Source organism: Lutra lutra, chromosome 2 (assembly GCF_902655055.1).
Source record: "Lutra lutra chromosome 2, mLutLut1.2, whole genome shotgun sequence".
Taxonomy (NCBI): Eukaryota; Metazoa; Chordata; class Mammalia; order Carnivora; family Mustelidae; genus Lutra; species Lutra lutra.
The window spans coordinates 64,373,587-64,389,891 of NC_062279.1; the positions used below are offsets into that span (position 1 = coordinate 64,373,587).

The window sequence follows — 16,305 nt, forward strand, 5'->3', positions numbered from 1 at the left end:
ATTGTGATCCATATGTAGACTCTTGAAACTCTGTAGGATGATATTTTAGTTGTTTGAGTTTTCAAGAGCTTTGTGCTAGTGTTCTCTATCTTCTCCATAATATCCTGCATACTTGACAACTGATGGATGAAATACCTTATTTTATCTCAGTTTGGATGTGCAGATTAGCTCGGGTATATCAGGACAAATAATACTAATACAAACAATATCATGGACATGATCTGACTACATGTTTGTCTTTCTGCACTAACCAAGCTGTGAAATAAATGCAGATTGGTGGTGGTTTGGGACATCCAAAGAGAATCAAATTTCAAACAAATGCTCAGAGAACAACAACAACAAAGGAACCCTACTAATAATTACATGCCCTTATTTGATTAGTCAATCAAATTACATCCAAAAATAGATTTATAATTTAGCCTGAGAATATCTGGGTGTCTTGTCTTCAAAGTTAAAAATAAAATTTTTTTTTTAATCAAAGTTGCCTAAAATAAGTCCTAGATAATGATGTCATCCAACCCTAACTGGGCATTCTTGGGACTTTAAATGGAATTGGAAAGCATCCCTCCCATTACTTGGCTTTTTATAGTTACTGCTGGATTCACATGAAATCATTATGAACTTAATTAAGTATTAAAAGAGGCTGGGAGAATTTTGGTATGCTAAAATTTGGGGGTGACCTAAAGACTGAAAATCTAACTGAAACTGCAAGTGAAACTCAAAATATGGAAACATTCTCCAGATGAGCTCTTTTTCCCCAAGATTGTAATATATGTATATTTATATGCCAGAGACTGTGTATTATGGACTTAAATTGCATATTACTCAAACATGCTTGTCATTTTTATTATTCTTTTTCTAGATTAAAAATTCTCTTTTCACTTTAGTACTCCAAGCACCAGTGACCGTGGTTACATAGGAACTAAGAATCTAATCCTGGGCACTCTGGGCGTAGAATTTGCATGGATGTGTGTGGGTGCCTGTGTGTGTGTTAAAGCAAAAAACAGATTTCTAATTACTTCTTTCAGTAAGCGTGTATCACAGTGGGGAGCTAGTTCAGTTAGTCCTGCCTCTTCCAGAGTGGTTCTGTAGGAAAGTGACATTATGAACCATGATATAGCCAATGCTCAATTCGTAGCACGTTCATGCCTGAAACATGAAGGGCTTGATATTTTGGGTCATAAATCAAACGAGGAGTGAATTCCCCAGCTTCCTATTCATACAGATTTTAAAATGTCATGGAAAGCACTCCAACACTGAGAGGCCAAAAAGGGAGAGGAGAGAATAAGTAGTTGAAGTGAATCTGGAAAGGAGATTTGTGTTATAATGTAGACTTTCTCCTACTTTAAGAATTGGGGTTTTTTCCCCCCATGTAATGGATAAAATGCATGGATATTTCTCTTAATTATATAGAGTGTTTCTTGTGTATCTTTTGAAGGGTTTACTTGTAAGCATTTTTCAATCCAGATTTATCATGAAGTCAGGAGTGTGTCCCAAGCTTGAGCACTCACCAAGATCACCTGGAGGCCTTGTAAAGCCCCCACTGCTGGCCCCCTGCCCCCAGAGTGACCCTGAGGCTTGAGGGGCTGCCTCCAAGTATGCATTTCTAACGGAATGCCAGGTGATACCGACAACTGCCCCTTTTGTCCCCTTGGATCCAGGCATGTGTGGATTGTAAACAGCTTCCCTGAGGAGGAATGTCATTAGGATGAGTGATATCTCTTCTTGCCTCCTCTTCTCCCCACCTCTTCTGGGATGGTGTGTTTGCTGTCTTGAAGTTCCCCTGCTGGTTCCCCCATACTTTGATTTGCTGTGCCTGAAATATTTCCCCCTTTCTTTACTCATGGCAATCTGACCTATCTTTAGGGTCTAATTTAGTTTCCACTTTCAGGAAGCTTTCTCTAGTGCTGTAGTCTTTAGGAAGATTCTCAATATCTTTCTGTCTATACCCGATGCTGGACATGGGGAAAATATTGCCTTCTAGTATTAGGTAATGTTTACCTTTTAGTGTTAGTCGATATTTAAGTGGTGTATGCGTATGTATATCTGTATATTCATATCAAAGTGTCTGTGTGCCTGTCTGCCTATCTCTGTATTTTAGTCCTTTCAGGCCGTGATAACAAAAAAACTTTGAGTGGCGTATAAATGACAGAAATTTATTTCTCACAGTTCTGGAGGTTAGATTTCCAGGATTAGGATGTCCTCATGCTGTGTTCTGGTGAGAGGCTGCTTCTGATTTACAGAGTGCTGCCTTGTCATTCTCCTAAAGACACCTAATTCCATTCATGAGGACTCTATTGTCATGACCTCACTGAATCCTAATTACTTTCCAAAGACCCCACTTCCTAACAGCATCACACAGAAGGGTGTAGAGTTTCAACATATACATTTGGGAGGGACGCAAACATTCAGTCCATAACACTGTCTTTTTCTCACTCTAAGATAGGTTATAAAATTACTGATGATACAAATTCGGTTTTATAACTATGAATTTTTCGTGATCTTGACATAGTTCTTAGAATGGGAAATAAAATATTAGGTATTTATAAAAATACCTCCCTCTTGGTAATCTCATTTCTTTCTGTATATCACTGAATGTCTGTTAAGCAACTGTGGTTTGTCTGGTCCATCTGCCTTCTTTCTTTTAAAGACGAATGAGTCTTCCTCCAGGAATTTCACGGAATTAATCTCACCATTTTCTCTTTATAACATTTTTTTCTTTGCTTCCTTCGCATCTGTAAATGTGGTTTTCATTGTGTGGTGTTTTGTTTGTTTGTGTGTTTTTTAATTCATGATCTCTGCACGCAAGCTGTACAGTATTGAATATGAGTAGGCTCTGAGTAAATACTGATTAAGATTCCTTTTAATGAAACCAAAATTGCTGTGGTGTCATTAAATCTCTATCTAGGTCTTTAAGAAAGGAGGCAGTGCCTGGGCTGCCTGGTTTTACTCCAGGGTAGTGATTCTCCATTCCAAAACTTACACTTGCTTTATCTCATGTCCTGAAACATGGACAAATTTATGTGGATCACATAGGACCCCAGTAGCTCTGCCGCACAGAAATGCCGTGACCCTAGCCACTGGAAAGCAAATTTGCAGAGGAAAACCTATAGCAGCCGAGATTCAGATAGAGGCAGTGTGTAAATACAGCTGTAGCCTCTGACAGGTAGGAAACAATACAGCAGAATTGGATTTCTTGGGTTTCTGCTGACGTTTATGACTTGTGGGTATTATTCATTACAGTCAATCAATCAGGAGCTATTACTTACCTGTACACTCAGTAAGGTGATGGGTGACTTCATTGCCAGTGAAGAATTGCTAGCTCAGTCTCCTTGGAGGACATTACATCTCCTTGGAGGACATTACATCATAGGTCAAGGTATTTTGGATGTTCTGAAGTCATTTTTTCCCTCCCAATAAAGTGGTTTTCTCTAAACAGATTTTCTTCGATTGTAAATGATGGAACAGGTTCTTGACAAGTAATCCTTTAAGGTTCCCTGCCACAAAAAAAGAAAGAAAAAGAAAAAAAAAATCTCTTTTAAGAAATACCCGCCATTGCCATCTGCTTCCTCTATAGATTTCAAATGAAAAGGGCCACCCCATTCTTGCCAGCCCATCCCCACCTCCAAGATGGCAGTATCATAGAATATGTCTGTGTGGTTGGGAATGTTGGTATCCCAAGGTACAACTCACCCTGTGCTCTGGCGGGCCGAGAAGGCGGTAGATCTTTCTGTCCCATCTGACGAGAAGCTTGGCTTAGTTTATCCTGAATATTAAGCAAGTCCTGACCTCTGTTTGCTGCCCAGAGCAACATTTTTGTGCAACATTCGTGCCTACCCGGACTTGATGCTAGTTGCTTGCAGTCTTTAGACAGTAGACTTCCATTCTCATTTGCAGTCTTGTGCTGCAGGCCCCCGTAGACCCTGTGTACGCTCACTGGTAACCAGTTGTATGCTTATCAATGAAATAACTTGCTTCCTTTAAATTGGGCAGTTTGAGGTTATCCATAAACAACTACTTGGCATTTTAAATTACTCAACTGTTGGTTCCATGATTGCTTTTTAGGAAAAGTTGATGAACACATTTTGCTGGGAGCCCTTCAAGTTTGATTTGTGGCTTAGTATACCACAACAAACCATGAGTGAGTTTTCTGAAGTTCAGAAAATTAATCATCTTTAACATTTTTAAACAAATTTCTGTGAAATTTGGCACACATCTAGAAATTAGAAGATAGCAGTCATATGGAAGCTCTGTCTTCACCTCTTCGCTTCATCTCATTTTCTTTCCTTTTTGCGTCTTCTCCACCCTTTCAGGGAGACTTCCTCTCAATTTTACTGCTCCTCACCCTTCTTGGCCAGGGGCAGTCAGTTCACCCTAGAAATTGGTATCTTATATTTTCCCCCTCTCTTATTATGCTTATTGTTTAAAAAGAAAATAGGAAATTTATCTCTTAAAAGTTCCATCCACGTCATTGCATATGGCAAGATTTTGGGTTTTTTGATGGCTGCGTTATATTCCTGTGTGTGTGTGTCTGTGTCTGTATACCACATATTCCTTATCCATTCATTTATTGGTGGACATCTGGTCTCTTTCCATAGTTTGGCTATTGTGGACATTGCTGCTATAAACATTCGGGTGCATGTGCCCCTTTGGATCACTACATTGTATCTTTAGGGTAAATACTCAGTAGTGCAATTGCTTGGTCATAGGGTAGCTCTATTTTCAACTTTTTTTTTTTTTTTTAAAGATTTTATTTATTTATTTGACAGAGAGAGATCACAAGCAGGCAGAGAGGCAGGCAGAGAGAGAGGAGGAAGCAGGCTCCCTGCTGAGCAGAGAGCCCGATGCAGGGCTCGATCCCAGGACCCTGAGATCATGACCTGAGCCGAAGGCAGCGGCTTAACCCACTGAGCCACCCAGGCGCCACTCAACTTTTTGAGGAACCTCCATACTGTTTTCCAGAGTAGCTACATGAGCTTGCATTCCCACCAACAGTGTAGGAGGGTTCCCCTTTCTCTGCATCCTCTCCAAAATCTGTCGTTCTCACTGTGGTTTTGATTTGTATTTTTCTGGTGCTGAGTGATGCTGAGCACTTTTTCATGTGTCTGTTGGCCATTTGGATGTCTTCTTTGCAGAAATGCCTATTCGTGTCTTCTGCCCATTTCTTGATTGGATTATTTGTTCTTTGGGTGTTGAGTTTGAGAAGTTCTTTATAGATTTTGGATACTAGCCCTTTATCTGTTATGTCATTCATGAATATCTTCTCCCATTCTGTCAATTATCTTTTTGTTTTGTTGACTGTTTCCTTTGCTGTGCAAAAGCTTTTAAATTGATGAAGTTCCAGTAGTTCATTTTTACCCTTGCTTCCCTTGCCTTTGGCGATGTTTCTAGGAAGAAGTTGCTGCAGCCAAGGTGGAAGAGGTGGCTGCCTGTGTTCTCAAGGATTTTGATGGATTCCTGTCTAACATATAGGTCTTTCATCCATTTTGAGTCTATTTTTATGTGTTGTGTAAGGAAATGGTACAATTTCATTCTTCTGCATGTGGGTATTTTCCCAACACCATTTGTTGAAGAGACTGTCTTTTTTCCATTGGACATTCTTTCCTACTTCATTGAAGATGAGTTGACCATAGAGTTGAGAGTCCATTTCTGTGCTCTCTATTCTGTTCCATTGATCTATGATCTATGTGTCTGTTTCTGTGCTGGGTTTTGGGCACAGTTTCTGTCCTGGCTATTTCCTTGAATCTTCTCTCCAGCTCTGTGAAGAGCTGGCTGCTTAGTGTCCTCATGACTTTCCATACCATCCTGAGGGCATTTTTGGTATTTGTATTATATACTTAGATTCGCATGTGGTTTAATTCACATCTTCCCTTGTACTATAACTGCAGGTTCCAAAATTTGAAGGTTTGATTTCCAGTTCGGAATGTTGATGGTTCATGTAACTTTAAAGCCCCATAATGGAAAGTTGACTTTCTAAAATTAAGACATGGGTCGGAATTTTGTCGTAGCTTTTCTCCCTCTTAACTCAAAGAACCAATTATGTCTTCTCATGATTTTATGTTTCGTTGGTTTTTGTTGTTATGATTTATCATTCGCTGTGCTTGCATTTGTTGGCATGGTCTTTACATCAAAATGAAGGCAAGGACCTCCTGAGTCCTCTGTAAAGTGGAAGATCGTTTACACTGGTGTAGTGTTGAGTGTAGAATCAGACTTGGCTTTGTATCCACATTCTGCTTCTGAAAACCTTGGAGGCCTTATGTAAATTATCTAAACAAACCAGGGCTTAGCAAGATTGCCTGTGAAAGGGGAATTGCCACATCTGCCCTTCCAGATTGTGAGGTTTCAAGGTATAACATCTAATGAAACCCACTCACTGCCCCTTGAGAGCGCCAGGTGGCTGCCTGTCTGGATTGCTTCCCTCTGAGAACCAAATTTGATATTCTTAGTTTAAGTTGACCTGCCTTCCTGTTCATCAGTTCCATAATCTCCTTACCATATAGTACAGGGAAATAACCTTTCTGGTCCTGGGGACCAGGAAGCCTGAGAGGTTGGTCTAGGAGGACTCCGCTAGGGGATCCTCTTCTTGCCTCTCTGTGTAGGAACCTCCTTTGTAGAACCCTGTAAGAATAGGGCCTTTGGTTATTGCATGACCAAGGCATGGGGTACCCACTGACACCAGACTAATCTGTAAATTATTCTGAGCAGTATGGATAGCTTACCTATTAGAACAGGTAACTCATAAAATCAGCTTGGTAAGTAACTGAGCTTTTTCTTAGCAAAGTAATGCTGTACCCCTTGTGAGCTGTGCTTGGTAGGCCTTGTGTTCTATGTTCAGGCCTCACACCGGGTGGCAGCTATTTTCCACATAGGAATTGAGCTGGTAGAAACATTTCTGTTAGTTATCCCGCAAGACCTCGATGCTGAGACCTCTAGTGCCCCATCATTTTCTGAAATGAAGCTTCAGTTCCTTTTCTGTTCAGCTAGCAAGCTAAAGTGCAACCCTCTTACCTCATTCCAGTGATCATCTGGAAGGAAGAAAAATGGGACTCCGGGAACAATCTTTGAGTGAAAGATTGGTCAGAGATATAATTTGAAGACAATTCTTTTATAGTGAAACCCAAGAAAATGATAAGCTGTGGAGTGAACTTCATAATCTGTAGGATGACTAGGTGGTGGCATCCTTTCTCCTTAAGGAGGGAAACCCCCAGGAGCCTCAGCGTCTCACAGCAGGAGGGGAGGACCGCGTGTTCACAGTAGCTGGGTCCAGCTTGAAAAGGTTGTGTCTTAGCTGTGTTCCAGTGATTTCCTGTGGGGCTCTTTTTCCTCTCCCTGCTTGCCCCCCTGCTGCAAAAGACTTTTTTCCTCAAGGGTGATCAAGTTACTGCTTTTATGTGCTGATTTGATACATGGGTGGTGCTCATGAGCAGCTGGTGAGGAGCGTTTCTGCTGCAGGTGGGCCCTGGGCATTTGCAGATGGGCTTCTGGAACATAGTGGGGGCCCCATGCCACAAAACCAGTGTAGACAGACTTGGGGGGCAGGGGCTTCTCAGGCCCAGGGGAATTTGCCATCATTGTCATCTCCCTCAATGCTCCATTCTGAACTGGATTCTCATCTGGTCCCTCTAGTGCTGGGGTCAGCACACTGTGGCCCACTTCTGCCTGTTTGTATACATAAAGTTTTATTGGCACACAGCCACCCAGTCATTGACATTGTCTCTGGCCCAGTTATTGACATTGTCTCTGGTGGCAGAGGGGAGGAGCTGGGAGACCAGGCATATGGCCTGCAAACACTGAAGTGTTTAGTGTCTGGTCCGTTCCAGACAGTTTGCTGACCTCGATCTCATCTATAAATAAAACAAATCTTTTTGGAAAAAACACCTTTCTCACAACCCACTTTCAACAAGTGAGGCTAATTGCCTTAAGGTGGACAGTGTAGGTGATTTTTAAACATAATCGTTATGAATCTTTTCTTGTCGTTGAACCAAGCAAAAGGTTTCCTTGTGGCTTTTGAATGTCTTCAAGTGGTGTGATCCTAATTTCAAAAGGTCTTTAGTGTTTGAGTGAATAAAGAGTTATATGGGGCTTATTTTTTTTTTACAATCTATTGTTTAAAATAAAATTTTTATTTGAAATAGTTGTAGATTTACAGAAAGGCTACAAAGACACTACTACAAAGGCTTCTTCTAAACCCATCAACCAGCTTCCCCTGTTGTTAGCATCTTATACAGAATCATGGCAGTTTTATCAAAAATAAGAAATTCACATTGGTACAATACTGTTAACTATAGACTTGATTTGGATTTCACTAGTTCTTCCACTCATGCCCTTTTCTTCCAGGATCCATTCCAGGATACCATATGGCATTCACGGCATTCAGTGACTTTTTTTTTTTTTTCCTTTTTTTAATGATGACATCCACCGAATATCTCCAGTTTTTCCTCTTTGATAGAGTTTAGATGTTGTCTTTGGGTAAAGAAAATGACTTGCTTGTGATGATGTAACCCTGGAAGGCAGAGGTCACCTTTGACCCCCAAGTCCCTAAGGCTTATAATCAGAGCTTCATTTATGAAGTGTTGTGAGCCAGTGAGCGCCTGTCACTGCAGGGTTCCTCACACCAACACCCCACTGAAGCCATACAGCCACTTCTCCTGTTAGTGAATCCTTTTGTTTTTGTTAAGGAAACTGAGACCAGGGAGTTTTTTCTTACCCAGGTTGGTATGGATGGCCCTCACCCGAGGCTAACAGCACCGCGGGGCTCCGGGCTCCAGCCTCCAGTGAGCGCTCCGAGGTCATTCTCTTGCTGCTTGCCATGGCCTCTAGCTAGTGAGAAGTGTCCTCTCTGCCTACAAAAAAAAAAAAAAAGAAAAAAAAGAAAAAGCATAGGGAGATTAGCCAGAGCTGGTTTGGGAACCCAGGTCACTGTTGTTCGGAAGAGCGGCTTTTCCTGCACTTGTAATTTGCGTGATTATAACCCTTCTGTAGCCACACAGTCCTGCCCCCACCCCCCACAAGTGGGTCTGATTCCCATCCCTCTCCATTCCTCTCCTTGTATTTTGTTCCAGCCGCCCAGAAGGACGCGAGGCTATGAGCTCCATACAGACTAGTCAGAATGCGCTTTAGCATGCACATGACCTTGAGTAAATCCTCTTGAGCTTTCTGAGATGCTCTTCTCTCAGGTCCTGTGAAATGGGAGCGTAGCTGGCATGAAGTGCGTCGGCGTGCGTGGGCTTTCTGACACAGTTCTGGAGCGTGCGGCTGGGCCTCGCAGGAGCAGGTTGTAGGGGGTGACAACGATATTGACACTGGCAGCACCAGCTCAGGGCAGACACTGTGTCATCCAGAAAGCCTTCTCAGGGCCCACGTGATCGTTGGATGCTTCCTCCTCTGTTCTCCCAAAGGACCCTGGGCAACTCTCTACATGGCAGTCATCACACTGTGTTATGATTACCAACTTGTCATTCTCTACTCACTTGACTGGGCACTCATGGAGAGCAGATGTCCTAGTCCCCTGGGTGTCCCCAGGGCCTAGCATGGGGCCTGACAGGTAGTTCTCGGACCGTAAATGATGAGTGAACAGGGTCCACATCCAAGTCTTCTTATGGGCAGTGAAGGCCTCCTCGTCCATCCCTGGATGATGGCGCCTCTCTTTGTCACAGGCGTTTGCTTAACGCCACTGCCATCCCCCCTCAGTTTGCTCATTTGAAACCGACAGTGTGCCGGTGGTGGAATTCTCCTTCTCTGGCACTTAAGGAAGAACTGTGGCATTTATTTGAACAGAGATTTCCCATAATATACAGATCTACAATATTTCCTTCTGTCTTTATTAACATTTTCAAACACTTTTGCCCAGGACAGCTGTTCTAGACTTATGCTGTACGTTTCCCAGGCTGGAATGAAAGATCATTTCACTAATGTGTAGTTTCTGCTCGGAGACCTTGCAAATGAGGTTTTAAAATCTTTCATTCCAACGCAAACTTCTGATGTGGTTCTGACATCATATAATCAGAATCAAATATCTTGGTTGGGGGGGAGGATTTAATCATTTCGTATAAGCAATCATTTCTTTCCTTGCTATGTATTCTCCCTGGTCTGTGTCCTTTGAAATTTAAAATGATGCTTATTGCTCAAAGAGCCCAGAATCGGCCACTTGTGTCACCGGCACTGCCCAAAGCCTGACCCGTCTGTTATTCAAGAGATGTTCACTAGATGCAGAAGTTCTCTAGTGACTGGTGCAGCTGTTGTCGAATTAACAGTTAAGGCCCTAACTCCCTCCCCCATTGCCGAAATGCTTGAGCTCTTCTGCTGCCAAAAAGTTTTTAATATGCGTGGAGTGTCGAGTCTGGTATTGGAAAAGAGTGGGTCACAGTTTGAATCAGAAGCAGCATATATTGCTGATATGTTACATTTTATAAATATAAACTGTAAAGTATGTACATACACAGCTACTGTCATAATTTTATGTGTCTGAGGGTTTATTCCTGCTTACCATGAAAGCTACAGGGCCTTTCCCTGAACTACAGACATGCTCCAAAGCAAGAGTGTGCATTTTTTTTTATTTTTTATTTTTTTAATAGAAGTCTCTCAGCGCTTTCAAAAATGCATGTTCTATGCCCTGCTTATGTGTTCCCAATCCCCACCCCCAGAGCACAGGAGTCTTCTCTGTTGCCTTAGGAATCGCCAGAGAGGCTTTCAGTGTAAGTGTTTTCAAGAATGAGTTTCTGAGGTAGCTGTATGAAATCTCTATGTGTCTTTAGTGAGACCATTTTGTTGCCATTTGTTCCTTTTCTTTGAGAAGGAAACGCTTCCCCTCAACGGAAGGTGGTTGGTACTGGCTCTTCTGCACTAAAAATGGAGAGGGGTCCATTCAGAAGAAGGTTCTTTCAGTTTAGTGTGTGAAATTGGGAAGATCGCAAACAAGCAGATATTAGTACTTCCCTTTAATTTATTTCTGTTTTGGTAAATGTGGTTTCTGAGCTTTTCAGGAAGAGTCGACTTTTGCCTCCATTTTTGCAAACCACAAGTTGGCTTTCAGGAAATATGTAGTACTTAGGTACTTTGTTGTAATTGGTTGCAGCTTGTCATTAAATAAAATTGGTGGTTTGTGATCATGCCAGTCCTACTCATCAAAAATTTGTAAAGGGGCAGCAGGAAGAAGGATATAAATGTTTTTTGATGCTTAAATTTGGGAGGTGGTGGGAGAGGACACTCAAAATATTTCATTATGTTTTAGCAGGTAATAAGCTTTTTATTGTTAGAGTACACATCATTTTTGGTTTTTAACCCAAAGACTTTTTTTTTTTTTTAAACCAGAATTCTCCTCTGAACCACAGCACCCCCCCCAAAAAAAAACAAAAAAGAAAAGAAAATGGCCCTAGTATTTTCTCAATTCTCCCAAAGATGTTAATGTCAAGAATTTTGAAGTCTGAAATCTTATTCTGCTTACAAGTCACCAAATTTGTGTGTGTGGTTTCATGGATGCTGGCAGAAGATGCGTGACTCTTGGTCAAAAGACTGATCCTACTACGGAGCAGTAGTGGAGTAACAGTTCCCTAACTCCTACTTCCCGCAGGCTAATGCCCCATGGGCCACATGATACCTGCATGCGAGCTGTTACAAGAGAGGAAGCTGGAGCTTAGGAAACCCACATCTTTTATGACGGGCAGTAAAGCCCGCTTTTTTCTCCAGGGGGAAACCCAGTCTCTATCTTCCCATGCTGTTTGCTCTGCAGATATCCTTGGAAAGGTAGTCTAGGACAAAGGCAGGCAGTGCCTCTCTGCCCAGTAGGAGCGCACAACACCAGAAGCCTTCAAGAATTGTCTCCCACCGGGGCACCTGGGTGGCTCAGTGGGTTAAAGCCTCTGCCTTCGGCTCTGGTCATGATCCTGGGGTCCTGGGATCGAGCCCCGCATCGGGCTCTCTGCCCCGCGGGGAGCCTGCTTCCTCCTCTCTCTCTCTCTGCCTGCCTCTCTGCCTACTTGTGATCTCTCTCTGTCAAATAAATAAATAAAATCTTTAAAAAAAAAAAAAAAAAGAATTGTCTCCCACCATGTGGGTAGCTGGAACCATTCTAGATGTATAGAAGAGGTGTTAATTTTATGTACCGGGATGCCTTAGGGCTTAATTCTCTCCGAGGGCTCAGGATGAGAAAAACTGTGAGACCATTCCTGGGGGCTGCCATTTCCAAAATGCCCTGTGTTTTAAATCAAAGAATAGAAAGCAAATATCAAAAACAACATTTTCCTCTGCTGCTTTTTGGGAAAACAGAAGTAGTATATTTGAAGCATTAAATACACAGTTGACCCTCGAACACTCAGGTTTGAGCTGTGCAGGTCCATGTTGATGTGGATTTTTTCAGTACAGAACAGTAGTGTAAATGTCCTTTCTCCTCATTATGATTTTCTTTAAAACACCTTTTCTCTAGCTTACTTTATTTTAAGGATACGGTACATAATGCAAATGTAACATACAAAATACACGTGAATTGACTCTTACCAGTAAGGCTTCCAAAGGTCAACAGAAGGCATTTGGGCGAGGGTTAAGTTTTTGGGGAGTCAGAAGTTAAATGTGGATTTTTGACTGCGTGGGGGTCAGTGCCCTTAATTCTCACATTGTTCGGGTGTCAACTATAGTTAAAAAAAATTCTGAACTTCATTCCAAAAATTAAAAAATAAAAAACAACAACCCTGAAACAAACAAAGGATCCCATCAAATTCTGTGGAGGAAGTAGTTTATGTAAAGAAGCTTATGCTTACAATTTCTTGCCTTCAAAAAAAATTCGGGCAGTTTGCTTGTGGGAAACACCTATGAAACATGTCGTTATCGGACCTCTGTTGGCTGAGGTGAGAACTCGTTTTAGGACTTTCTATTTACTTAACCACTTCTTGCCCCTTCCTCAGTCCTTCCCAGTGGAGAAACCTGTGAAAAGTTTCTTGTATCCAACCCAGCAGCTGTTCTGTTTGTTTTCCAAACTTTGTTTTACCACATAGGTCTCCTCTTTCTGATTCTCCATGTGACTTCTGATGCCTCCCCCCAATAGACACGGTTTCCAGTCTTGGGTTTTGCTACCTCTTTTGAATATTCCACCTCACAGAGTTTGTGGCCGTGTGGGATTCTGGAATCCAAAGGAGAAGTGACTGGCTCAGGCTTCTGAGATACTGTGGGGAGAACCCAGGAAACTGAATACAGAGATAGGTCTCAGTTATGTGGGTGAACTGGTGAGTGCTGGGTCACTTAGCACACCTATGTATCGAAGGGCATCAAAAAGATCACAGCACACAAACAAAAACAGCTAATGTTGAGAACTTGACCCTGAACAAGGATTGCTGAGTCTGCATCCCTGTTTTGGGACAGGATGGAGAAGGCCGAGCTAAGGGATAGGCTTAGACCTAGAACACCTGCCATACCAACAATTTTTTCACTTTCCAAAAGGAGTGCTTTTCCTTTACAAAAAAGCAAACCACTTAAAAAAAAAAAAGTGAGGATTAAGTAGATAATAGCTATAAAATTTATGATCTTTGTTTTTAAAGAGCCTTATAAGTATAGTCACCATTGTTACTTTGTCTTCATCCTGTAGCTGTCCTCCCTCTCTGCAGATGGATGGCCGTCATTTAATCACTAGGCTATTTATGACCTGAAAGAGTTGAAGGGGGTGTGGTAAAACATCTCATCTGCGGCCACCACCGCCCCCCCAGCACCTTGAATAATTGCTGGGAGATGAAATGGCAATTGTTTGGCTAAGTGCAGCCTTAAATTCTCTGTCAGAGCTTCAGTCACTCCTTCCTCTCCCTTCCTGATTAGTAAGACACCACTTAAGATTCATTTTCTGATAAGGCAATACAGACCATTTGAGATTTATAGATTTCTTTGCTTGGTTATGAAATAGGTTTTATGACTTCCACGTGAATTGGCTGGATGGGGGGGATTATAAATAAATTGTTCAAAAAATAACATTTTTTTAAAAAATGTGAGCCCCTCTCCCCTTTTCTGATCAAAGGATAGGAGACCTGCTACCGTACTAAGTATCTATCAAGTCAGGAATGCAATATTTCACGTACTTGATTTGTAAAATCCAATTTTAGTTGTAGAATGGTTGTGCAGGTGTTCGTGGAAGACTGCACGTGCCTAGCACTCTGCCTGGCTCTGTGAGGTCTACGGAAAGAGTTAAAGACCTGATTTTACCCCAAAGGCAAGAGAAATCTCTGAAACCATCACAGAATAACTCCTGCCAAGCTGCCCTCCCATTTCTTACTGGGCTGGGCCTTCAGAGATCTGTGACTTAGACCAAAGGAGAAGCATTCGGGGAGGCAGGCCTGGAACTGAGCTGAGGAAGGGACAGATTGGGGCTGGCAGAGGGGTTGGAGAGCCTGAGAGCTGAGAAGAGACCTGAGGCAGGGTGCAGGACCATCAGGAGAGCAGGCAGAGGGCAGATTGGGGAGTGCACTCATTCTTGGGGAGACGGATGGGGCAGACTGGGTCTCAGGTGGCTGAGGCTGGCTGGTTGAGCTACTTGAGTTGGAAGAATTGGACTGGGGGCTGAGCCAGGAGACCACAGTGGTGACCCAGGCATGAAGCAACCTGATGAGAAGGTAGAGAACAGAACAGCATGAGAGCTAGTGGAAGTGAAAATGGACAGAATTCGATGTTAGCTCTGCTACAGAGGAAAGAAGCAAAGGTAATGCTCAGGAATGTGGAAGGATAAGGGAGCTGCTCACAGAAACTGGTTTTAGCTGAAGCGGGTGAATTTGAGGTGAAGAGCATCTGGGTGTAGCAGCCACTGAAATGCATGTGTGTTGAAAATGTAATTGAAATGAGCAACTTTCGTCACTGTGCTTTTAAAGTAAGCTTCATATGCCATAGTCACAAGCCTCCAGTTTAGAGATAATTAAAGAATAACTTAATTCAGATCCATACCTATATATTGCATTCTTTTTCATGTTCAGAGGCCCCTCCGTGAGTCTGTTCCCTGACCTTTTTACATTAGCTTTTTTCTTTCTTTCTTTTTTTTTTTAATTTACAAATATTAGGGAACATTAAGGTCCCTAAAGATTTTTTTTTTTTCTGCTCATGGGTTTCTCTCGTAAATGCTGTCTTTGGTCTACTCTAGAGGAATCTTGATTCCTAGCTGCAGTTTTGTCTGAGTTGCCCTGTGTATGTGACAGAGGAAAGGGCTTTAAACATTGAAAGGCCATGGGTTAAGTTTTTGGAGTGAAAGGTCGTAAGTTGGACTGTAGATTCTGACACTTTCTTTATAAGCAGAGAACATGAGCACCTCAAAGTCCAAGTAACGGTCATGGCAGTTGGATTCTAGTGTCCTAATTAGTGAACTGATATGGTGCTAGGTTGGACAAAACTTGACCTTGTCCACATTCCTGGAGAAGTACAAGGCATCTCTCCTTTGGACTGTGGTTCTTGGGGCTACAGACCTAGTGAGAATTCAGTCCTGTTCTGGTCACTGGGGGAGATAAGGAAGCTATCGTCTTAGCCATTTGGGAATGGGGTGTCACGTATTTGGTGTTCTGTGGCTTTTATACTATTAATCCTGTCCTTCGAACTTCTACCTGCAGCCCCTGCCAGATGCGATCGCCCATGGTCCAGTGGCTTAACACACAGTCCCCGACCACACCGAGCTGCAGCCCAGCTGTTACACCTCCTTCACCCAAGCCCCCGCCTTCCCCCCTCTCTCTGCCTGCCGCCATCGTGGACAAGCCGCCGGAAAGGTATGGAGTGTGGAGAATGATGTCGAAGACCGGGGCAGCACCTAGACCCGATCAGCCTGAGCAGCTTCTTGTGTTCCCCACATGAAAGTGGTTGCTCAGGTTCTTCAAGCGTCCTGGAGCTCATGCGTGACATTGACCACCTTATCTCAGGCAGTGCTTGGTTCAAGAGCAAATACATTCTCTGGAGAAATTTGCCTTATGTGAGAGCTGCTTGAATCTACTGTCTTCCTCCATTTTGTTTGGTGCTTCTTATGCATTGATGAAACCATTTATTTTGGAAGAACTTATTATACATGAATATAAAGCACTTTTTTTTTTTTTTTTAAAAGAAAGTGAACAGGGTCCCAGGAACAGGGGTTAACATGGCCATTTAATGGACCCATTGTGCAGAAGCCAAAGTTGCTGGCCTAGTAAGCCCTTCATCCTGGGTGGTCAGCTGAAGTTCTTATCTTCCCTGGCTTCCCCCACTCCGGTGAGGTGGGGCACTTCCTTCTGCTTCAGTCTGCATCTGGCTGACACCATGGTCTCCCTCCTCGCCTGGCGTGCTCTTTCCCCAGAAGGGCACAGAGGGCATTTTGACAAGCAGCGA

The 16,305-nt window shown here is 42.7% G+C and overlaps 1 protein-coding gene across 3 annotated transcripts in view; it reads left to right on the top strand.

Moving 5' to 3' along the window:
* ARHGAP10 (Rho GTPase activating protein 10) overlaps nucleotides 1-16,305 on the top strand; it is a 317,730-nt gene that overhangs the window by 291,068 nt on the left and 10,357 nt on the right. For all 3 annotated transcript variants that reach the window (XM_047717603.1, XM_047717602.1, XM_047717604.1), the window contains one exon: nucleotides 15,564-15,716. In XM_047717603.1, coding sequence (XP_047573559.1) covers nucleotides 15,564-15,716 — 153 coding nt within the window. The remainder of the gene's footprint in view (nucleotides 1-15,563; nucleotides 15,717-16,305) is intronic.